This window comes from Parasteatoda tepidariorum, chromosome 6 (assembly GCF_043381705.1).
Source record: "Parasteatoda tepidariorum isolate YZ-2023 chromosome 6, CAS_Ptep_4.0, whole genome shotgun sequence".
Lineage (NCBI taxonomy): Eukaryota > Metazoa > Arthropoda > Arachnida > Araneae > Theridiidae > Parasteatoda > Parasteatoda tepidariorum.
In genome coordinates, this window is record NC_092209.1 from 72,547,314 (window position 1) to 72,573,298 (window position 25,985).

The 25,985-nt window shown below is 27.8% G+C and overlaps 3 protein-coding genes across 3 annotated transcripts in view; 2 read left to right on the forward strand and 1 right to left on the reverse strand.

The window, feature by feature from the left end:
* Positions 1 to 12,706, reverse strand: part of LOC107454108 (vacuolar protein sorting-associated protein 18 dor) — a 34,254-nt gene extending 21,548 nt beyond the window's left edge. The window contains exons 1-10 of the mRNA XM_043039943.2: positions 12,499 to 12,706; positions 12,144 to 12,247; positions 10,249 to 10,322; positions 9,723 to 9,829; positions 7,804 to 7,976; positions 7,064 to 7,148; positions 6,238 to 6,317; positions 3,213 to 3,325; positions 3,038 to 3,123; positions 1,410 to 1,508 (exon numbers count right to left, since the gene is read on the reverse strand). Of these exons, the coding sequence (XP_042895877.1) occupies positions 1,410 to 1,508; positions 3,038 to 3,123; positions 3,213 to 3,325; positions 6,238 to 6,317; positions 7,064 to 7,148; positions 7,804 to 7,976; positions 9,723 to 9,829; positions 10,249 to 10,322; positions 12,144 to 12,227 (901 nt within the window). The 5' untranslated portion in view covers positions 12,228 to 12,247; positions 12,499 to 12,706. The remainder of the gene's footprint in view (positions 1 to 1,409; positions 1,509 to 3,037; positions 3,124 to 3,212; positions 3,326 to 6,237; positions 6,318 to 7,063; positions 7,149 to 7,803; positions 7,977 to 9,722; positions 9,830 to 10,248; positions 10,323 to 12,143; positions 12,248 to 12,498) is intronic.
* Positions 12,707 to 12,894: 188 nt separating this feature from the next.
* On the forward strand, positions 12,895 to 14,229 carry LOC107454111 (mitochondrial ribosome-associated GTPase 2). Its single transcript, XM_016071181.3, has one exon. It carries the CDS (start codon positions 13,024 to 13,026, stop codon positions 14,116 to 14,118), a length of 1,095 nt encoding a protein of 364 aa, XP_015926667.2. The 5' UTR covers positions 12,895 to 13,023; the 3' UTR covers positions 14,119 to 14,229.
* Positions 14,230 to 19,849: 5,620 nt separating this feature from the next.
* The window catches only part of LOC107454104 (proton-coupled zinc antiporter SLC30A1), a gene marked incomplete in the record, with an annotated part of 37,838 nt that continues 31,702 nt past the window's right edge, over positions 19,850 to 25,985 (forward strand). The window contains 1 exon segment of the mRNA XM_071182605.1: positions 19,850 to 20,225.

Below are 25,985 nucleotides of genomic sequence, written 5' to 3' on the forward strand. Positions count from 1 at the left end.
CCTTGACAAATTTCAAAAGCAAATCTTGTAGTGGGAAAAGAAAAAACAAGGCAATTATTTAAAAAAAAGAAGAAGAAAAAAGAAGAAAAAACTCATCTTGTAAAACAGTATATACAAACCAAACTACTTTCAAAAAGAGCAAATGAAAAACTAAAGAAAAGAAAAAGTATAATTCGTTGAATTCAAAATAAATTAGAGGTAGATTTATTGTAAAAAAATAATAAAATATACTATTTTCAATTCCAGAATCATTTCGTTCAAAACTGAAAGTTTCTACAGTTTCTAGCATGAATCATTATTATTAAAGCAATGAACAACTTTTATTAGTTTGAAACCAACGAACAGAAAAGTTATACAGTATTGTTGCAATATAAAAAATAACTGATATCAATTAGTTAATATTTTGTTAATATTATTTAATTAAAATAATAGAATTCAAAACATTCTTAATCAAATAATATTAAATTAATGTTTCAACAGTTTTGAAATGAAAACAAGGAATATGCTGATTAATATTTTCAAATCACCATTTAAAAATTCTTTAATAAGATAAGAGCATTGTTGTTTGGAATTGATCATTTTTAATATCAGATAAAAGAGATGAATGAATAACTATGAAACTGCAAGACTACACCCTAAGCATTTAGTGAAAATGATAAACAAAAGTATGATCAAAGAATTCTTCACCACTAAAATTTGTTAATGTAAAAATGTTAATCGAGACAGATTCTTTTTCATAAAATTTATGAATTTCCAAAAAGTTTGATACAATGAATCCTGCACATAAGACTACACGCTTTAATAATGTATATAATTTGTGGACAATCCCCACAATTGAGCTATTGAACTTCATGATTTCTACAAACATTATTATCAAAATAAAAAAGTGTTGGACCAGAAATCCAAACTTTTTGATTCTGCAAACTGATTATTTAAAAATCCACACTTTTCATAAAAAATGGGAGGTTCTGTAAACACACAAAAATCAGGAATATCAGGCCAAAAAGATAGAAATCAGTAAAAAAAATTTTATCCAGAAAATTTTGTCACTTCATCTTGAATAGAGCTTTTAAGACCTGCAGTATACAATCATTGCGTTGAGTAAGCCAATATAACATTCTTAAGTTCTTTGAATAGCTGAAATTATTTTTACATGAAGTTATTTTTCGTAGCAAATTAACTATTTATTGATGGATATTTGAAATTAGAAAGGGTTGTTTTTTTCTATTAAAATGTTGAAAAAACTTTGTTACATAGCAAGTATCAGTTTTCTATTTATTCATTAACACAAGAAACTGATCTTAGTGTATTTTGGTGAGAAATTAGCAGTTTTTTCTACAAAAGCGAAATTATTGCAGAAAATATTAAGTAATTTTAGATAAAAATGCGAAATTAAAATAAATGTTTACCAGTCATCCATCCAAATGTTACTGGTAGAACTTTTGGATTTGGGTAATAAAGTTGAAGCTTGCTGTAAGACAGTGTCCCAGGAAGTTCAATGTGACTCTCTGACAAAAAAAAAATAGTAAGTCATAAGGATTATGAAATAAAATTCGAACCAGTATATTTATATCACTAAGTACATTAATACATTATTTTGTCAATTTAAAGTAGAAATATATAGCTACAAGCAAAAAAACATGAGAATTCTTAGACCTTTTACTCTGGCACCACAATTTTTTAAAATTTGCAGCATTTTTATAATTTTAAAATAAAAACTAATTTAAAAATCTGTTTAAAATTGTTAGTTTTTGAAAGTAATATTAAATTTCTTCACTTTTTAAAAAATATTTTATTGAATGAAACATTTTTTTATTTATTATTATTTCAAAAATATACTTTAATCTTTTTATCATGTACAGCACCATAAAAAAAAAAGAAAACAAATAAATAATTTTTATTCTAATAATTGGATTCTTTCATTAATAGGCATTTGTAAGGTTCCTAAGGCATCGGGGGAAAAAAAGACCTTACATCCCATTTAAAAAACTGAAAACGGCTCATGAAAGTCTACTGACTTCACTGGTCTAACAAGGTCTTGTAAAATTTACACGATTCCTAAAGTTGAGAGTTCAGCCTTGCTAGGATAGGCGACAAATAACCATGTGATGTAAAGAGCCAATCATCATGCGCCTGATTTAAAATATGACTTGAAGCTGCTTTTGCCCAGCAATGTTTGTTTGTAAGTAGGCTACGAGATTCAAAAGCTAGAGGCGATGAAAAATCTAGTTTTTATTCCTCTTCTAATGTCGCACTCAAAGTCAAACCTTGGGTAAATGGTAAGTTATACATAAACGTAAGAGGTTTGCAATTTTCTTACTTTTGCTGACAGTGGGAGAAAATTCAAAAATCATCAAAATTATTCTTATACAACATTTGAATCGTCAGAAAAATAAAATTATAATAATATTTTTATCACAATTGTAACATTAATGCTAATTTGATATCAATCCTCTGAGCGTTAGTTATGGTTTATTTCGAAATTTAAAACGCAGGCTTACCTGTATCAAATAAATAAATAAATAAAATGGTTTTCCTCACATTATTTAATGGGAAAGTAATGAGTAGCAGCTAATTCTCAGTGCAATTTTACCCTAGGGCTCAATGCTTGGAGAGTTCAGTGGTTGCATTTTTTATTTTTTAATTCAAATTATGCTAAAAGAGATGCTAAATGTTGAATTAAACATACTGATTTTTTAAAAAAAATCTCATTTTAATCAACAACTAAGAAAGATACATCAATCTTTTAAAATCTAAAGATACATCAATCTTTTAAAATCTTTAAAAAAAGCTTTGGCAAAACTTATCACACACTTGATAAGGAAAAATTACACGCATTTAACTCAACAAAGATTTTGAGCAAGTTCCAAAATTTAAATTTGGAAAAAACAATTTTAATTTTTATCAAAACTGAAACACTTTTAAATTCAATAAAGTCCAAAATAATTTTATCAAATTTATTAAGGAAGATATTGGAAAAAAACTTTTCGCTAAACCAATAATTAACTAAAAAAAAATTCTTTATAAATTAACTTACCAGGAACATCTTTATAATAATGGAATACATTTTGCAGAACAGGTGGGTCACTGGAATTAGAATCTCCCATAAACTGAATAAGTCTCCTTACAAAACAAAACAAATGCATATTTAAAATTTTTTTAAAATTGTATTGCTTTTGAAAAGATGCTATACAAGAATATTGCAAACTTACTGCGGAGTTGTTACAAATGCAAAATATTTATCACCAGAAATTTTGTGAAACACAATACCAGTGATAGTTTTGCAGTCTGAACTCAGTACATTTGTAACCCCCAGATCAAAAACCTAAAAATAAAGCCAGCATTATACATTTTTATGCCTGATTTAAAGGTCTAGATTTCATATTTTAGTTTAAACTCAGTAAAACGTTTTTTACACATGGATTTCTTGAACCATCTAAAATCAAAATGATAATGGCAAATAAAGTTATCTACAAATAAAACTTTACACATGACGAAAAGCAGGCCCATAATTGACTGAGTCTTAGTTAGCAGCTTCATTTGTACTCTTTTTGAGATTTTCAAAAAATTTAAATTTTATTGAGTAATGCTACTATTTTTGCCAGTTAATATATTATTTATACTCATTAATTAATATATTTATTAATATTTCATAAAGAAAGATAGTTAACATATGATAAATAAACAAATTAGGTAAAAAAAATTATAGATGAAAAAATATATGATACCGTACGTCACCCCTATTCACAGAGGGATGACAAGAATTTTTTTAAATTATGACTTTAAAATGAATTTTATTTTTTTTATACTAATTTATTTTTAAATGCTTGAAAGTTATTTATTTATAAAATACTGGTCCTTTGGCTGCTTAACCATTAGACCAAGGGCTCTTCCATATTTCTCTACAAATATTTCTCTTAGATAGTGTTTGAAAGCTATTTTAACGAACTTAATTTTTTTTTTTTAAAATACCTACAATTGAATAATAATAACACTTTTTGAAGAAATATATACACTACAGGACAAAAGTAAAAAACAGTTCTAAGTGGATAAAAGTGTTTAGAATATGAGTGCCTAATCATATTGGCTATGTTATGTTCAGTATGTTAAAATTGAAAGATAAAAACAAATTCCCACTGAAGCGAACATAGCTCATGTTTAATACTTAAAGAATGACGTTATATAAGCTAAACTTCACTTACTATATATAATAACAAATAGCATTCTAAAGAAATATTGCACACATTGCCTTACCATCAATTAATTTGCAATTCAATAGCATTGTTATACGTCAACCCTTATTCGAACTCATAGATTGACTTATTATAAGATTACATCAACCTCAGCGCTTGATACCAATAAATTGAATAATCCTTCTATTACAGTATGTCTTTAGCTTTTTTTAAAAACAAGTATTTAACTTATTCTTTCACTTATATCCAAATACACGGAAAATGATGCCCAAATGATATGATTTTTCAAAAATATTTATTAATTTAAAATGAACCATCTTCACAAAATAATGTAATAGCTTTGGGTGCAATAAATCCCACATATGTTTGCCAAAAGCTACATTACTGCCCAGCAAATGCTTCTCCGGTATTTTGTGAAAAATATATACAAGTTAGCTATTAAATTTCTCTCACATTCATGTATTAATCCATGCATTTTGCAATAAATATCTAAGCTGTGTAAACCTAATGTAATATTAAAGTTTTAATAAGAAACAAAAGAATAATTAATTTATTTTTATTTTCTTTGAAAAATAGCAGTTTTAACAAAATTTAATATTATCCAAAAGTTTATAAAGCTAATAATGACTACATAAAAAAATAGAGGATAATAATGATATTAAAAATAAGAGAAAATTATATTGCAACTGAAGACATACTTGCTTAAAATACTGTTCAGGGCTACTTTGGAAAAAAGGTCTGTCATCTCCTGATGCTAATTCGGTTTCAAAAATTAATCCTAAAAATAGGAACAGTTACAAACTTTTAATGTAAATTTAATTTAATACACTACATCTATAGGATTATTAAATAAAATACTTGATGATTAATAAATTAAAATAAATAATTAGTGCAGTTTAATAGGGTAAGTTCCAGATATGTTATGCACTATGAAATTTTAGTTACAATTTTTAGTTTGGAACAAACTTTTAAATCTACCTAAAATTTTATTTAACTAACAGACATAATCCTGATATAAAAATAATTCCTTTTAATGATAAAGTGCTGGCATTGAAAAAAAATTAAATATCAAATATGCATTTGTAAAATAAACAAAACTTCAGCCATAGAGCTTCATGTTTACATCAACAACTATAGAATTACAACATTACAGAAAAAAAGGTAATACTGCTAAATATATTGTTTACGAAAATAGAATTAATAAACTTCTACCAATATTTAAAATAATGAATGTAAACATAATGCATTATAAATGAAATACTAAGCTGGAATAACTATTTCTAAAAAGTTACCTTTCGTAGTTCCAATAAGTAGTATTCCAGTTGAATTGTCAGTAGATCCCAGAGGATTCCACGCTACAGAACTTATAACTTGTCCCTAAAAATTTAAATTTCTGTTTTATTAATTATTATTAAAAGTCACATGATTTTGGAAAAGCATTCCTAATTTCCAGTAAAATGTAGCCTTTTCAAACAAAATCTTTAATAAAAATGAATACTGAAAATATCTATACAAGTCTAAGTTTGTATGAAATAATATTATTAGCTATATTTCACAATTTAATAGTTTTATAAGTGAATTCGTAATTATTTAAGCTCAGGAGAATTGAAATGAAGTCAAATTAAAATGAAAAAAAATCTAATAGACTAAAAAGATTAATAATAGAAAACTAACAAAAGCTAATAAAAAGAAAGAAAAAATTATAATTCCCTTAATTTAATTTCATTAGTTGAGCAAAAATATTNAATTTAAGTTTTATTTAAAAAAAATTAGACGTATTCATCCATGCATTTTGCAATAAATATCTAAGCTGTGCAAACCTAATGTAATATTGAAGTTTTAATAAGAAACAAAAGAATATTTAATTTATTTTTATTTTCTTTGAAAAATAGCAGTTTTAACAAAATTTATTATTATTTGAAAGTTTATAAAAATTTAATATTATCCAAAAGTTTATAAAGCTAATAGTGGCAAAAATAATAATAAAAAATAGAGAATAATAATATTAAAAAAAGAGAAAATTATATTGCAACTGAAGACATACTTGCTTAAAATATTGTTCAGGGCTACTTTGGAAAAAAGGTCTATCATCTCCTGATGCTAATTCGGTTTCAAAAATTAATCCTAAAAATAAGAAAAGTTACTAAAAGATTTCAAAAATTAATCCTAAAAATAGGAAAAGTTACTAAAAGGTTTCAAAAATTAATCCTAAAGATAGGAAAAGTTACTAAAAGGTTTCAAAAATTAATCCTAAAAATAGGAAAAGTTACTAAAAAGTTTCAAAAATTAATCCTAAAGATAGGAAAAGTTACTAAAAGGTTTCAAAAATTAATCCTAAAAATAGGAAAAGTTACAAACTTTTAATGTAAATTTAATTTAATACGCTATATTTATAGGATTATTAAATATAATACTTGATGATTAATAAACTAAAATAAATAATTAATGCAGTTTAATAAGATAAGTTCCAGATATATGTATACTGAGCACAGATAAGCATTTACTAAAATAAATTTTAGTTACAATTTTTAGTTTGGAACAAACTTTTGAATCTACCTAAAATTTTATTTAACAAACAGGCATAATCATGATATAAAAATAATTCAATTTAATGATAAAGTGCTGGCATTGAAAAAAAATCAAATATCAAATATGCATTTGTAAAATAAACAAAACTTTAACCATAGAGCTTCATGTTTACATCAACAACTATAGAATTTCAAAATTACAGGAAAAAAGGTAATACTGCTAAATATATTGTTTAAGAAAATAGAATTAATAAACTTCTACTAAAATTTAAAATAATGAATGTAACCGTAATGCATTATAAATGAAATATTAGGCTGGAATAACTATTTCTAAAAAGTTACCTTTCGTAGTTCCAATAAGTAGTATTCCAGTTGAATTGTCAGTAGATCCCAGAGGATTCCACGCTACAGAACTTATAACTTGTCCCTAAAAATTTAAATTTCTGTTTTATTAATTATTATTAAAAGTCACATGATTTTGGAAAAGCATTCCTAATTTCCAGTAAAATGTAGCCTTTTCAAACAAAATCTTTAATAAAAATGAATACTGAAAATATCTATACAAGTCTAAGTTTGTATGAAATAATATTATTAGCTATATTTCACAATTTAATAGTTTTATAAGTGAATTCGTAATTATTTAAGCTCAGGAGAATTGAAATGAAGTCAAATTAAAATGAAAAAAAATCTAATAGACTAAAAAGATTAATAATAGAAAACTAACAAAAGCTAATAAAAAGAAAGAAAAAATTATAATTCCCTTAATTTAATTTCATTAGTTGAGCAAAAATATTGAAAATATACAAGCTAAATTTCACAACTTGAATTGGTAGTATTTTAGAAACTAAAGCATGCAACTATAACTGTAATTAAAGTAACTATAAAGTACACCAAGTGATTTAATATTTTTCAAAATTGTCACTGAAAAATTCATTACAGAGGGAAATCATTAGAATAGCTGTTTATCATCTAAAAAAAATTATAAAACATATAACAATCATATAATAATAGGAGAATCAACACTTCACAAAGAGTACAGATCTAAAATTATACCTTTTACGAAAAAAATATATTTTTTTTACCTTCATTTTATTACAATGCTGAGCTTTCTTTGAAGATTGAAAAAGGTATAAATTTTCAAAGGGTCCTTCATTTCCAGGATTAACCAAACTAATAAGGAGATGTTTACCCATGCGATCAAGAAACAATTCATAAATTTTCACTCTTTCTGATGCTCCTTTTTGCAAATCAATATCTAATTTAAAAAAATAAAAGGAAATCATTATTAGAGAAAACTGCAACTAGAAATCAAAGTTACGAGGTGGATAACAATTTAATTTAACAAATATAAATACATACACTGGTGGACAAAATTAAGAGATGCAAAGCATTTTCGCACATGCAAGATGCCCGCACACCGCTCCATGTGTTTGACAATGGTTCTGTGAATGCCCAGAGGTACAAGCAAGAGGTCCTAGAGCCCTATGTGCGTCTTTTCAGGGGTGCTGTTGGTCCTGAGTTCATTTTCATGGACGACAATGTCTGACTACATAGAGCTCTCATGGTTGATGAGTATCTGAAAAGCGAGGATATTCAACGAATGGATTGGCCAGCTAAATCCCCTGACCTGACTCCTATTGAACATGCTTGGGATGCTCTTGGGAGAGCTATTGCGATGCTCCAACCTCCCCACAGAACCATTCTGGAGTTAAAAATTGCTCTGGTGGAGAACGGGAGGGTCTTTTGCAAGTCCTTCTTAACTCCCTTATTAACAGCATGCATTCTCGTTGTGCATGCTGTCTGTCTACCAGGGGTGACCATCCACCATACTGGAGGCAATAAACACTGTACAGACCTCACTTTTATTGTCATCTTTTATCCTTAAGTTCAGACTACATTGGATTTATTGGCAATAGGTCTTGCCAGTGAATGGCACTATCATTTTTGTTTTGCATACTTTATTATCATGGAATAAGCTATATCCATAGCAAATTTCATTTATTTATGTTCAGCATTTTTTGAGATATTTGGGAAAATGTCTTCCATCTCTTAATTTTGTCCACTAGTGTATATAAAGGAGTAAATCCATATTTTTGAAATTAGATTTAAGACCAGTAGATTTAAAATTTATATGAAAAAAACTGTGTCTGAGACATAGAGATTTAAGATTTTTTTTTTTTAACTATAACTTCAAGAATATAAATAAAAGGAGTAATGAAAAATATGAAAATATTAAGAAGGTTCAGATATTTTAAGATAAAATATTTTGCGAAGGAACCATTTTTCACGCAAAATATTTTACTAAGTTCCGTTTTAACGCTAAAATACTTTGTAAAAGCAAATTAAAAATACTTCAATATATATATACACATTAAAAAGAATTCAATTGTCTCAAAAACTATGCTTGAAAAATGTTGATAGGTATTTAAAATTAGTAACAGTTAAATTAATTCCCCCATATACACTAAATACTATAACAAAGGGGGTAAATAACAATTATAAACACAAAAAGATAGATTTTTATACATATTAAAAGACAGATAAAAGATTTTTTTTTCCTTAGCAGTTTTCCATACAACAATTGGAAACATTTAAACTGGCCATATATACATAAAAATTTAATAACTAAAAGTTCAAGTAAATGAATTCTTTTGTAATTATATAACTTTCCACAAATATAATCAATGACTATGCAACTTAATCAAAGATACACAGGTTTTATATACATTTAAAAATTACACGCTTAAAATAACACCTAAAATAGTAAATAAAACTCTATTTAAAATAAAAATATAAAGAACTAATATACACATTATGCATATTTACAAGAAACTCCATGATGCATCTAAAAAATTTACTTAGGAAAAACCTAAAACAAACCAATCACTTATAAAATAAAAATACTAAGTTTTATCGAATGCACTTTTTAAATAATATAATGAATTAATCTAGAAACAACATATTTATTAAGAGAAACAAAATAATGCATAAAGAACCATACCATCATAATTGTCTGGATTATTTAAATCCATTCTTCGTATTTTGTTTCTCATGCCAAGTATCAATTTATTGTTACAAACTGTCATATGCGTTATAGAATCAGAAGGACTAAAATATAATAAAAGTATTTAAAAATGTGAGATCAAATGCAATGATAAATAATATATTTCTTAACTATGAATAACATTTCTTATTGAAAATATTTTTGACTAATAATTTTAAATATTCAATTGATTCATTAGTCTATCTTATATTTTACAAAAAATTAAGTAATAAATTAATAAAGTAATGTAATCAGAAGATACAACAAAAAAAAGCCAATTGATTTTTTTATTCTTAAAATTCACATATTTCCTTCTAAAATTTAACACATTAAAAAAATATAAAAGATTATATACAATATGAATTAGACAAATATAAAAGATGATCATTTCCATAATACTTTGAATTTAAGTTTTATTTTAAAAAAATTAGCAAATTTTATTCCAAAAATGAAATGAAAAAAAAAAAACTTTATTCATATTTACTTGAAATTTATCCTTTTTTTAGTAAACATAGGAGCATCATCTTCTAAATTGGCATTAATTAGACCAGCAGTTGTCTATAAAAATGAAAACACAAATATTTGAAAAAATCTTTAAGGATTGACCTGTTATATTCATAAAGTGTACACCTTTCATTAAAATCATGTGCATTCAGGAGATATTTGATTTTATAAAGCGGGTGATTTTACAAGCCCGTATATCAATAATTAGGAAGAAAAAAGGTAGATTCAAAGTTTAACTTTACAAAGACAATAAAAATTATATCAATTATGCACTATATATATATTTTATTTTTAGTATTTTAATTAAACCAAGACATTTTGATTACAAAATGGGTTTAAAATACAGATCTATTATTGCTTGATAAGCAGAACTTTTGTAACTTTCAGTGCTTAGAATGCAAAAATAAATTCTAATACATTTGAAATTTATTGTTGAAAAGCAAATCTTTCTGTTAAGTCATGCTGGTATTTCCAAAACAAATTTAAAATGAATTTGGAATTGTTCCCTCAACCTTTACGCATAAATCAAATCAGAACAAGAGAAGAAACAAGTTCATAACAGTTCATTATACTAGTTTCACTAAGTTCTTAAGAATGTGATTTTGTCAAGTTGTATAAATGGCTGTACACACAAAAATGAAGAATCATGCACAAACGAAAAAACTGATTTAAAAAAAAAAAACATATTTGTTCAAAATGAAGAAATTAAACTAAAAAAGTATATGAAAAAAATGCTGTATTTTTAGAAAAAACAATTTTTTAAAAGTAGCTAATCAGAATTAAATCTAGTACTGAATTTAAATTGTTATAAATATTTTAATATTACCCTTTAAACTTAATGATTTAATTTAACTTATAATTTTAAGAAAATTTCAAAATGAGGTACAGTGATTATTTGGCAGTTGTTTCAATATCACATTATTAATAAATAGTTTTTTATTCTTATGTCTAATGTTATTGAATGATAGTGGATTCATATGAGTTTCGATTTAGGCTACAAAGCTCTAACTGGCCTTTCAAATATTACGTAAGCAATAACCAAGTTCGGAGAGGAGTTAATGATTTGCTTATTTTTGCTACTCAGGGTAGCAAAGCAATATGAGAAATGCTTACACAAGAGATTAAAATCTTTATATTTTCAAAATTTTCTTAGAAAGTAAAATAAAAAGCTTAACAAAAAATTACATGCAGCAAATTTTTAATTGTGGAATTGAAGTTGAATTTATAGAAAGAAAAAATTTTAAAAAAATTTTCTTGAAGAGTTTCAAAGGTTAAGAGTTACGAATACAAAAGATTCCTGAAAAATATTCCAGTCAAAATTTTATAAAATGAATTTAAATGTAAATTTCTTTTATTGTAAAATTTACATCTGTTTATTTTAATTTAATCTTAAAACTAGATTGCTAGTATTGCTACAGTAAATTTCAAAGATAAACCAAAAATCAAAGGAGGGTCGCAACTTTCTAATATAATCATAGGAGGAAGACTCGTGATTTGCTTATTTCTGCTAACAAGGAGGGGAGACAGAAATTGAAAAAATAAGTTTATTTAATATTTAAACTCCCCTAAAAGATAACACTAATATTCTCCTTAAAAAAAACTCAAATATATACAATGGATATTAAAAAAGAAAAGTGAATACCAACAGATAGCAAATTTTAGTGTATTCATTTTAATTAAATACATTGATGATTTATAAAAAGTAATATATGTCTCATGAAATTTAACTTTGACTGTAAGTTGTTATTAGCCAAGATAAATAAAAAAAACACTGTAGCAAATTCATATCAACTTTCAAAAGAAATAAAATCACATCTATAATTACCCCCAATTTTAAAATAATTTTTATGTAACGCAAATCAAATGTAAACTTACCATTTCTGGTATTACAGGCTTCCCTGTCATGTAACCTGATGAAAGTGATGCAGCCTGTTCATACTGATCAAATAAAGAGGCCATTTTTAAGAAGTAGTTTGATCCTGTAATTATAAAAGCAAATTAACAAGTTGTATGTTTCTTTAAATTCTAAAGAAAAACATAAAACAAATTAGATTGTTTCATTTCAGTGTGCTTAAAAAAAACATATTTTAAACAAAATAAATGAGCTTTAAACAATTAAAATTTTATTTATCTATGACTACTTTTTTTAAGGCTCAAGAAAAATGGTACAGAATAATTTAAAAATAAATCAGCAATGAAATAGAATGATATTGAAGATCACGCCTCTTACGAAAAGCTGAACTCGCCCAAGCTTCCTTTCAAGAACAAAATGCAATATCTAAATGCATACACAGATGTAGTGGATGCAACAAATTTGTAATATGTATTTTATTTCCTATTCAGATAGCCATTTAAAGTTAGAGAAAAGAAATAACTGAAATACAAATTTGTCACAGTTTTGTTTATCAAATACAGAACAGCAAAGTTTCAGGCTACCTAATTTTGTACGATTTGAGTCTCGATATTAAAAGTAATATTAATTTCATTGTCTGAAACATTTAACTAATTTGAATATGATCCCTCATTAAATTTTTTATTGTATTATTTCTATTGATTAATATCGTAATTTAGCTTACATCAGAAAAGCTTTTAAATTTTTTTGAAAAGTTTTAATAACTGTAACTTTACTTAGAAGTTTGTTTATTTACAAACTGTGTCCTATTCTGCTGTGTAAATTTAAAATCAATCAATGTAAAAAACCGGCAACAGTAAAGTAATTATATATCATTTAAAAAGTTTAATAACTCCTTTTAAGATGCGGGTCTTATTGTCTTTTAGTTCGTTTATACGATTTTATTCAAAATCGTCTGCAAAACCTTTACGGAAGACAAAATTAACGCAGGCTAATGAGACGAAACCCCAAAAGTTTGTAGATTTTCGAGAAATCACAGCAACAGGTGGCAAAGGAGGAGATGGCTGTATAGCATTTTTAAGATTACCGAGAAATCCAAATGCAGGTCCAAGTGGAGGTGACGGTGGTCATGGTGGCCATGTAATATTACAAGCTAATAGTGAAACAAAATCCTTAGATCATGTTCCTCCAATTACGAGAGGTTGTAATGGAATTTCAGGTCGTGGTAAACATATGCATGGTGCAAATGGTTCTGATTTTATTCTTGATGTACCACTTGGTACGTTGGTCAAAGAAGAGGACAAACTAATGTGTGAATTAAACGAGCATGACTCCAAATTCGTTGCAGCAAGAGGTGGTGCTGGAGGACATGGTAATCATTTTTTTCTTAGTAACGAAAACAGACATCCTGAAATTGCTGAACGTGGTGCAAAAGGTGAAGTTCGTAAATATACTCTAGAACTTAAAATAATGGCCCACATCGGCTTGGTGGGTTTTCCAAACGCTGGGAAATCTACTCTCCTCAGAGCGATTTCCAGAGCTCGGCCGAAAATCGCTTCCTATCCGTTTACAACTCTGAATCCTCATATTGGAATAGTTCATTATGATGATTATGTACAATTAGCAGTTGCTGATTTACCTGGAATTATTCCAGGTGCGCATGAAAATCGAGGTCTGGGAATATCTTTTCTTAAACACATTGAAAGATGTTCTGGAATATTGTATGTCATTGATGTATCGTCTAGTTATGCATTACAAGAGCTACAGCAACTTCAATATGAGCTTGAAAAATATCAAGAAGGACTTTCAACTAGGCCACATGCTGTTGTAGCCAACAAGTGTGACTTAGATTCTGATGGTACAAAACTGAAAGAAATTAAAGAGGCTCTTGATATTCCAATATTTCCTATATCAGCCAAGTTTGGGACTAATATTTTAGATCTTTTGAAATACATACGTAAACTTTATGATGAGGGTGATAAAAAAATGATTTGGTAGTTTTTAAATAAAAAATTTCTCAATATTAGTGTTCAGTCATTGAGTTTAAAATAAAAGCTTATGAAATAAATGTTGATTTGTGTACACGAAATAAAAATTGTTTGCAATATGTTCATAGCTGTCTATCTAAAAAATCAGAAATATTTATGGAACTATTACTGAAATTTTAAACATGACTGTAAAATTTTATTAATGACTTAATGATTAATTATTACTTAAGGACTGTGCTTACATTATTATTTTGAAATTACTGATTATTACATGGACTTTTCCAAAAATTGTGACATTTTTGTATCCTAAGAATAAAAAATCGAACTTAATTCAAGAAAATAGTGCTGAATTTTCAGAAATAACTCATTTTGATTTATAACACATTCAATTATTTTAGTAATTCTATTTATTTTTAAAATATGAAAGTAGCTACCTAAAAAACTTATATTTCAGACTCTCATACAGCCCTTTATTAAATATTTGGTTAATAAAAGGTTACCTTACTTGTCAGTGTTAATTAGTTTATTGGCAATATTTTTTAATTGAGAAGCAGTAAGACTCATTTTAGTTAGTTATTTTTATTTATATTACGCTCCTTTGTTTTATATTATCTTGTTTTCATTTTCAATAAAATCTTTTGAAATTCACTATATTTTTTAATTCAAGTTATGAAAATATACTTATTGTTTGTAAAGAGGAAAAAAAAATTTTGGACACTGAATAGGTATATTAATTAAATAAAAAAATTAACTTAAAAGAATTACCCCCCCCCCCNTAGAACTGGAAAATGTATGCCAGGAATTCCTCTTTGGTATTTATATTGTATTCTGTCCATAAAGGGTATTTTTTATTTGTTTTGTAATCTATAAGCATTTCATGGTGTTCCTCGCCATGAAACACAAATGCAAGATGGTTTAACCAATATCCTCACAACAAACAGTTTATCTCTTTGCTAATCCAGAATTTATCCTCTGGGTTAGGTTCATTATTACAAGGCTGCATAATTTGTTTGAAAATCATTTTATTATTCATAAAATATTTTCCAAATACTAACTATATATCTATTCAAGGATTTGAATGTATTACAAAATAACACAGTAAGAGTTTCAAATTAATAATAAAATTTGGATAAATGGAAACATTTTCAAGGTCTCTCAAATCACAAATGAAGAAGGTGAGATTAAAAACATCAAAACCAGTACGTTTGTCTCAGTAAATTATGAGGAGACAAAAGACAATTGAAACTCCTTTAAATTTTGTATAGCACTTTTGATAATTTTTTTCCCTGTCATCATATTAGTTAGTCTTATTTTCTTCCTAAATATAAATTTTCAACTCATGGTATATACTATACATTAGATGTGTAAGCCTACATTATTGATAAGAATTTAAAAGCATGCATAAATGGGGATGACTACAGATAAGCTAATATGTTTCATGATTTACCTGTTGAAATTTATATTTATAACGAGAGTTAAACAGCCAACCCGATAATGACTTTACGACTTACAATATTCAACGCTATAACCTTGTATTTTTGAATCCAACCCAGAAGACACAAGAACTCCTAGATCAAGCATTAGGACAGGATCTAACTCGCAATTGCTTTAGATGGGGAGGAAAACCTCACACAGTTAGCCTGACAGCAAGGGGATTCTAACCCATGATCTGTCTTCACTAAGAATATTTTGCGTCATCACTGTGGTTGGTGTAAGCTGGGAGCAGAATTCATATCAACCTATCCCCTGTGTATCCACCTATTGAAGTTATGTTCATTCAAACTTGAGATTTTTACATATAGTGAGGCGAGTCACAAGTACAAGTGAGGCGAGTATTAAGTGAAGCCTATTAAAATGTCACAAATAAAAGTGTGTTGTGCAAGCCCCAATAATGTTGAAGATTATCTCCAATGGTTGTTAGGTCAAAGTTAGGATCCTTTTACTGTTGCCAAAACTTCTGGAAGGACGGGATAGCCTGGTCCGTAGAGCACTGCGCCCATGTCCGAGAGTTCGTGGGTTGGAACTCCGCCTTCCGAAGACTCCACGTGTAGTAAAGTGACTGATGCACGTTAAATCTGTGGAGTCGCAAAAGTCCTCCATGTTCCCACAACAAATCAAAACCTCAAGGGGTACTGGATTGGAGATCGATCGTTCTCTGATTCAGGTCAAAATTACGATCTGTGGATGTATGAATGGGTTCGCCCTATTAACGGGTGTGACGAATGGTGTGGCAGAAGTCGAATTCTTGGCCACAGATGGCGCCACTGGAAAAGAAGAACAATCGCACCCCTCTGCCTAAAACAGGCATACGTCAACAACAAAACTTCTGGAATTTCTTGGCATCTTCCTCTTCTCTAATTATCACGAACACTTGTTAGTTCCAATTCAGGCAGTTTTCTCAAATTAAATTCGTTTCTGTGCCAATACATGTTTTCTACCAAGAAAGCTTCGGGAAAAGAGCAATCTTGAGTTGTCTGGGGTTCAAATTCCAATGATGACTGATCTTTTGTATACTGTTCCCACGCTGCTATCACCAACTCCAATACTTGCGAAAAATATCCCACCTTTAGTAGACGTAGATCATGAGTTAGAGCCTAGCTGTCATAAGAGGCATTCGTGGTTTCCTTTTCCGTGTAGCGCAAATGTAGCTTATTTTCAATAAAAAATTCCTCCTTGAAAGTGAGTTTTTCTCTATACCTGATCTAGGAGTTTCCTTGCATCTTTTGGAGTTGGGCTCAAAATTACAATACTACGGAGTTTAACAATGATAAAGACGTTAATCCAATATGGATTAGCTGATTGCTGTTGATAAATTATAATAAAATGCGTGTCTCCTGAATAGGAAAGAAAAAAGTTCTTCCAAAGTAACAATATTTAAATTCTACATATATATATATATATACACAAATTTTTTTAAGGGAAATTTTTATTTCACGACAAAAAACTACGAAAAAGTTGAAGCAATCACGTTAGTAGAGAAACCTTTAGTTAAAAAAAAAAAAAGAATTCATTGTAATTTACTTGAGAGAAACTATTTGCTTTGCTTTAAATGTGCACTTTTAATTCATGCACTCCGATTTTTTATTTTGGATGAAAAAAAATCCAATTTAAATGAGAATAACTTTATCTTCAAGTTTTTCCATTCAACTATTACGATTGTTATTTGAGTCTTTTATGATTTTTGTATATTTCCATCGCTTTAAAAACCTGATTTTACTAACTCGCTTTCTTGTTTATGTAAATCAAATTCTGTAAATGAAATTCCATCCACTTTACTTCTAACTAGAGTTCTCAAATCTTACGCGGAGCTCTGTGCTCTATGAAATAAACTACCAAAATAAATGTGAAAATTTTAAGAATTATATCGGCATGTGGAAACTGACAATCTGATTTCTTAAAATAGAAGCCAAATTAAACTGTGAAATTTCTTAAAACACTTGTCACCAACCTAATTTTTTTCATACTAAAGTAACTCAATACTAACTTCCAAATCCTATTTATTTTCTCAATCAACCTAAATTTTAATGTTAGTAATTAAAAGGTTGTACAGCAGGCAAAATAAAAACGGTATCACTTTAAATAATTTTAATAATTAAATGTTCGCATACTAAGTGCCAATCTTAACGGTTCAAATGTGGGACTTCAAATAAGCTAATGAATGAATGCTAACTGATTGGTTATTGCAATTACATAAATTTTCAGGCTTGTGTGCTCAATATAGGCTTATAAACAACCCTTCTTCAAGTAGAAGAGGACAGATAGCACAATAGGAGAGACAGTACCGCCCCGAATCATTTATATTCATCCCATGCTAACTGATACTTACATAAACAGATACAAAAACTTACTTTCTCTTGAATACCTTTTTTCGGCGGATCTTTATTTTTGACCATCAAAGTATTCCATGAAACCTAGGGTTTCCTGGAACAGTTAAAAGGGTTCCAACAGATTTTTTTTAACTATTTTCTTATCATTTTGGTAATTATATTTAAATCAAATCAATAATCTATAATTCATTTGATATTTTGTAATTATACCTTTATGCAATTATTTAAAGTAAAATGACAATGAAAAAATAACATTCTTTAAGAATTAGGTTCGTTAATAAATATGTTTCCCTAATAGCAATTTAAAACATCCATAGCAGTTCTTTTTAGTTTTCATTTCAACGAAAACCATAATTCGGCTTAATTTAATCGCTTTTAGCTTATAAATACCAAAAATAAATTTATTACCTGACTGTAGTCAGCTCCGGGACTATGAATTCAACTTTGGCCGTACGACCTCATTTAAGATTAATGATAAAGCGAAGAAAAAAATCCATTTCTCTTTTTTTGTTCTTTTTTTTGCAACCGTAGTTGAACAGCCGACTACATTTTATGGATTTACGACTATTAATGTTCAACTCCGAAGCCTTGCAATTTGAACCCAATCTAGAGGACAAGGAAACTCCTGGATCGAGTATCGGGAGAAATTTTGCCTTCGTGGAGGACTTTTTGATGGAGCTAACCCGCATTTGCGTTACATGAGAGGAAGACCACGAGAACCCCCCACGGTTAGCCTGACGGCAAGGGGACTCTAACCCATGATCCATCTACCACTGAGGATATTTCACGTCAGCACTCTGGTCGATGCAAGCCGGATGTGGAATTCGTATCGACTGGGATTCGAACCCGCTTCCCGGCTCCCGTTTCTCTTTTGAAATATTTTTAAAAAAAGTAGTCAATTTTTATTTAATAGGCTCACACTTGTTTATATATTCTTTATTTATAAAGTCGGGGTTCCGCCGAAAATAGGTTGATCATTTAGTGTTCCTTAGTGGTAAAAAAATGAGAATCGCTATTTTATTAAAAAATGTGGAAATCAAGAGAGTTATCAAAAGATTTGGGCCCCATTAGGTTTATTTCACGTTTTGCTTATTTTGCTGTATTCCGGGAAGATTTTTAGCGGAAAAAAAGTTTCACGCAATCATAATCATAAAATTTGTCTATCAAAAGATAATTCCACTTGAAAAATTAATTTTAATACTTACATTTGTTTAATTGTGGTCGCAAAATGTTTGAATTCTTAGGTATATAAACTTTCACGCAATTTTAAACTATATAGTTTTCAAAATTTTAGCAATTTAGGAAATTTCTGAGTAAGGAAATTTTAAAAAAGCCCTATTTTTAAACTTTTGTTTTTTAAAGAATTATTTGACCAATTAACTTTCGTTTAAATTTTGTATATTGCCTTTTAAAATTACATGATTAAAAATTGCGTTAAAATGATTTTAAAAAAGAGTACTTCTTGAAAAAGAATAAACGAAATATCTTCAGGTTAAGATGCTAATGATTATCTATTGTGCACTCGGTATTTATACATAAATCGGATTCAAAATAAACTTAGGGAAACTCAAAACTAATTTTAAGTCATATTTGTCATAAACAAAACATTAATAGAATAGAGTTATTATCGCATGCTGCCTGAATCGAATATATGCATCTAATCGAAATTTATAACTTAATTTACTACACTGCTTTTCAGTTAGCGGCGCCCTTGAATGCAAAAATAATACGATATCTTCCTATAAAGCTTTTCATATTTCTTTCTCATATTTTCTCCCACTAACTGTAGAATTAAAATAGCAAACGATAAACTTAAAAGAGAATTATGAATATTTGACAAAACTTTCTCCCAAAAAAAACAGACATTTGTAGGAAAACAAGTTTTTTTTCTTTCTCTCTCAACGTCAAATGAGCATCCCCACCAATTTTAAAGCTCACAACTTTCCCTCTTCATTTCAAGTGCGAATACCTTTTCCTTCGAAGTTGTTTTAGCAAAGCACTTGTGATAGCAGACGATAACAAGAGTTTTCTTTATCTCTGATTTATTTTGTGATGGTGTTGCAAATAATTATACTTTTATCGTTTGAGATTTTAATGATAGCGATAGGGGCAAAATGCTACTCGAACTTCGGAAATAAGCATTTATTATTGCTACAGCTGACGAGTGGTAATTGATCGCATCTAAAGGATACAGTTGTTAGTTATAGACAATGTGATTTGGATTTCTCTTTTGAATCAGTGTTTCAAAAAATGTGTCACTGAATAAAATATTTCAAGGTGAGTTAATTAAGTAAGAAGTTATTTTCTATGACTTAAAACCTTATTATTCATTTAAATTGATTTTATTCTTAAATTATATATAATTACCAAATTTCTTACTATTATTCAATTTTTAAAGCCATTAACGATCGATTTTATGTTTACTATAATAAATGTGGCAATACATTCAAGTACAAAAATTAGCTTGTTTTTTTTCTTTTAGTTATAGCTCTACTTATATAAAAAAATAAGTAGGAAGAAAAAAAAACTCACAGCTGCTTGATTTTAAAACGAAAGAAATTATTTTCTTTTTATGTTGTTAGATTTTTATTTTCTTTCCAAAATTGGAAATGACAACTTTGAATTTTCGTGCAGTCGTATTTCTTTCAAAAAAATTATTTGCTGTTGTAGCCACAAGCTTATTAAAATATTGAAATTCATTTCATTTTTGTCACTTCATATTAAAATTTATGAAAACCGTTGGAACCCTTGCAACTACATACTTTTAAGATTTTTACTGTAAAAATTAAGCTTAACGATATTATCTAATTAGAATCTATATGAATATTGCGATATCTTTGTTAGTTACTTATTTTTAATCTGAGAATTGTGAGCTTAATCAATATCTTTTATTGGAAATCAAACCAAATTCATTTTTATATTTTCCTATTAATTCGAATATTTTTTTTAAGTTATAAAATTATACAGATTTGTATGTATCGAATTGCTTAAAAATACTGTAGTTAAATAATAAATAAGCTAAGAATTTCAAACAGCAAACAAAACATACCCTAAATATAAAGGACCTCTAACAATAAAACTAAAAAGAAAAATAACACGTCCTTGACCTCACCACGTTATCCATCAAAACCTTAAGTTTGACATTGACTGCAAGAGGGAGTACCCCCAGGTCAAGGGAAAGGTAGCAATTTTCTTTTCTCTCTTTTAACAATTTCGATCTTGTTTGCGTTTTGTTTCCAAAAAATATTCGAAAATAAAATTGGGGAAAACATAAATTACTTTTCAACTTATCAATATGTTTTGAAACTCAATGTATTATAAATTTTAGTAGAAATGAATGAATTATAATGATGAATTTATTATACACTTTATAAAAGAAACGTTTATACCTGTTTCTTAAATTGATTCGGAAAGGGGATGAAGGAAAGATTCTATGTTATTTTCTTAACACAGTGTTCGCCATAGTTGATTCGATTTTAACGGTAGATTTTTCTACCGATTTTAATGATAGACTCTTCACCCGATTTTAGCAGTAGATTCTTCTCGATTTTAATAGTTGATTCGATTTTAACGGTAGATTTTTCTCCCGATTTTAACGGTAGACTCTTCTCCTGATTTTAGCAGTAGATTCTTCGCCCGATTTTAACAGTAGATTCTTTTCCCGATTTTAGCAGTAGATTTTTCTCCCGATTTTAATAGTTGATTCGATTTTAACGGTAGATTCTTCTCCCGATTTTAACAGTAGATTCTTCTCCCGATTTTAACAGTAGATTCTTCTCCCGATTTTAACAGTAGATTCTTCTCCCGANTGAATTTATTATACACTTTATAAAAGAAACGTTTTTACCTGTTTCTTAAATTGATTCGGAAAGGGGATGAAGAAAAGATTCTATGTTATTTTCTGAACACAGTGTTCGCAATAGTTGATTCGATTTTAACGGTGGATTCTTCTCCCGATTTTAACGGTAGATTCTTCTCCCGATTTTAGCAGTAGATTCTTCACCTGATTTTAACGGTAGATTTTTCTCCCGATTTTAACGGTAGATTCTTCTCCCGATTTCAGCAGTAGATTCTTCATCCGATTTTAACGGTAGATTTTTCTCCCGAATTTAACAGTAGATTCTTCTCCCGATTTTAGCAGTAGATTCTTCTCCCGATTGTAACAGTAGATTCTTCTCCCGATTTTAGCAGTAGATTCTTCTCCCTGATTTTAATAGTTGATTCGATTTTAACGGTAGATTCTTCTCCCGATTTTAACGGCAGATTCTTCTCCCGATTTTAAAGATAGATTTTTCTCCCGATTTTAACAGTAGATTCTTCACCCTATTTTAACGGTAGATTCTTCTCCTGATTTGATTTTAACGGTAGATTTTTCTCCCGATTTTAACAGTTGATTTTTCTCAGTATGTGAAGTGGTAGAGACATTTACAAAATTCGTAAGTTTTTAGGCAATGTAGGGATAAGCCACACTTATTCCTGAGATGATATTTTTTGTTATAAAACTACTCCTTAAAATTGTAACCAGAGCTATACTTCACAAGGTTTTTTTTTTTCTTAAGGAATTTGCATTAGATATATATCCTATTTACTTCTTTACATACATAAGAAATAACACCTCAATTTCTAAAGTACAATCTTTTATTATACACATCTACACGTTTGAAACATCTTTCTACACAAATGAGGTATTTCCTGTGTAATTTTATATGATTTTTATTATGCATATCTACACGTGTGAAATATCTATATAGACAAATAAGGTATTATTTCTCATGTACTTTTTTTACACTGAATCAATACACAGATATATCTGATTACTTACTGTGCAAATTGCGTTGTTTTTCATCCAAAACGATTTTCTGAATCATTTGAAAATGTGGCTTATTATTATATTGCCCCAAGCATTATACAATCTTGATTTTATAAATTTGATTTAAAACATTCTCTGTTGGCATAGCGTAAGCGCTACTCTTTGTAATGATGTAAAAAATTTCTTTATGAACATAGTGTTAGAAATTCGGGCTTGAAAGATTAATTTTTGATTAATTTTCACAGATTCCCTAAAAAAATTTCTTGATTTCATCCCTTGTCAATAGTCCTTATAAAAGTGGATAATGGTCATCATTCTCATAAAAGCTCTAATGCAATTTTAAAAAAATTTTGTGAAAGTTTGAAATCAGTAACTCAGTTGAAAAAGTCGAAAGTAGAAAGAATGAGTTAGTACATCTCAAATTTTCAAAAAACGTCATAATACTGAAATAAATAAATAAATAAAAAAGGAAGTATGAAGGAAAACAAAAAATCGCTAAAATAAAAAATATCCCAAAATGTTCAAAAAATTCACTCTATGAGCAAAAAAGTCCAAAAAGATAAAAAAAATTGAAAAGTCATTTATCTGCGGGCTCTTAAACATAGTATTAAAAAACATTACATTCCTGGTAGGGTATAATCTATATAAAAATAAAAAAAAATTCCCAATTCCACGCACTTAATGAAATCAAAAATAAAAAAGGTTAATCAAAGTTTGTTTCTGGAGTAAAAGATAATTCAATCTTAGTACATTGTATCAATTTTTATCAGTTCTTGAAAAAAAAATCTGAAGACTTCTTCTCCTGATAAATTGTCCACTGTAATCCGAACACACTAAATATTATACCTATATGCGAGAACAAAAAGAAATGTATAAGTACTTAATCTATACTATTGCCTTTGACAATTTTATAGCTTTGTGTTTATATATTTTTATAACAACATGTTTAAAATGTAGTAGAAATATTTTTTTTTAGAATTTCTATTTCTTTTTAAGTAAATCATTTATAGAATTAATTTATTATCACTCAGGATTTTTTTTTTTTTTTTTTTTTTTTTTTTTTTTTTTTNTTTTTTTTTTTTTTTTTTTTGATTTACTAAATCATTGGTCCTGTTTTAAAATACTACTTCGTTTTCATTTTGATTAGATTCAAATTGATTCAAATAATCAATCACTGGACTTTGAAATTACATGATTTCCTCATTATAAGAACAATCACTTATCATTCATAAAAAAAAAATTCACAAATCAATGTTCTTGTCTTAAATTTGAGCTTTGCTTCTTATCACGATTTTAAAAATTGTTTTATCTTGAATGTCCTTTGCAATTGCAAGTGAATAGAAGTTACGAGTAAAAAACGAGTAACGCAAAATTTTCAATTCTCAAATACGGTTTTTTTTTCAATTATTAAATAGCATTTTCAGTACTTTATTTTCATCACAATTTTAAAAAAAAGGTTAGATCTTGAATGACCTTTGCAATTGCAAGTAAATGGCAGTAACGAGTAAAAACCGAGTAGCATAAAATATTTAATTCTCAAATACGTTTTTTTTTTAATCATTATATAGCATTTTCAGTACTAAACACTTGCTCTCATAAAATAACTTATTTAATTTAATAAATATGTATCAGGGGTCATCCACAAATGTTACTGCGTTTGAAGGGGATGAAGGGAGTTGGTGAAATAGTGATATATTGGAGACCGAGCGAAACAAAAGGTATCAAGAAGTGAGACAATGCATTTTGTTTACAATAAAAATAGTGAAATATTTAAAATCATAATATTAAATATTTTATAGCACTAGGTTGCCTAAAGGAAGTCATTTTGACTACTTTTTAACTGCTTTTTCATTTGCAAAAAATGTACAAATAATAATGCATAAATAAATAATTTGTTTCCAAGGGAAGTAAATTTTTTTATTGTTAATATTTACTAATAACTTGTTATATAACTGTAAATAATGTAAAAAATATTAAAAATTAATTAAACAAATTTCTTTACATATTAGTTATTCTTTCACAATGCAGTAAATTTGACTGTTTTTGAACAATATAGGTATTAAGTTTCAGTCTTTCTAGTGTTAACTCCCAGAAATTTTATATTTTTAGTAGATCCCTAATAATAACTAACTTTCGTGATATATAGGGGAGTGTCGGGTACCCCCACTGTCAATTTCATATGTATAGAATATTTTTTCAAGTCAATGGGCCATCGGACATTATTTGTTATATTAAAAAAAGATTATTTTCAAAGTTACAAGTATTTATGCAGCTGGTAACATGGTAAACAATAGTTTTGAAAATATGTTGAATACAGTAGTCATGAAATTAAGAAAAATTGGTTGAATGTTTCGATTAAACTTCATTTTAATACTAAAAAAATAATTTTTTCTATACATACAGCATTAAAGTATGTAGTCTTAAGTTTAATTTGCACAAAGAAAGAAGTTTATATGTGAAAAATTGTTCGAGTAATTACAAATTTACAAAAAAATTGGATTTCGGGTAGCCCCGCTCACATGAATGTCGGGTATCACCGCCCAATTTTATTTCGTCGATAAATGTACGGTTGCAAAGATTATTATTTTATTGCTTCAAATTTGAATGTTATATGCATTTTTAACAACAAATATTGTTGTTATTAAATGATTGTTATTAAATGATAGAATTCACTAAAAGTATATAAATATGTAATAAATAAAATAATTTTGTGATAAAAATGATAAATGAGGTTTATCTATTGTCAATACATTGGTCACTTTCATTTACACCTGAAAAAACAGTCAAAAAACATAATTTTTGTAACTGGGCGGGGCTACCCGACACATTTTGAAGAGAGCTGAAAAACATGTTTTCTTAAATTTCTATTCTTTTAAGTTAAACTATTTTTTTTTTGTTTATTCTTTTTGCATTATTTAATTAGATGTTAAAACAATGGAAACATACAAAAATATTGATCACTACTCAATATTATACAGAAATATAAGCAATACTCCTTAAGAGGGCGGGGCTACCCGACTCTCCCCTATATATATATGTATATTTATATGTATATGTTACGGTGAAACACCGAAATCTGGAGAATGTCGACATTCACCGGTGAATGTCAACATTCACGTAGTCGCTTGGTGTATGTCCGAAATATTTGCTAAATACCCTTATTTCTGACTCTCACCGGTGAATGTCAACAATCACATAGTCGCTTTGGTGAATGTCCGAAATATTTGTTATATCCAATTT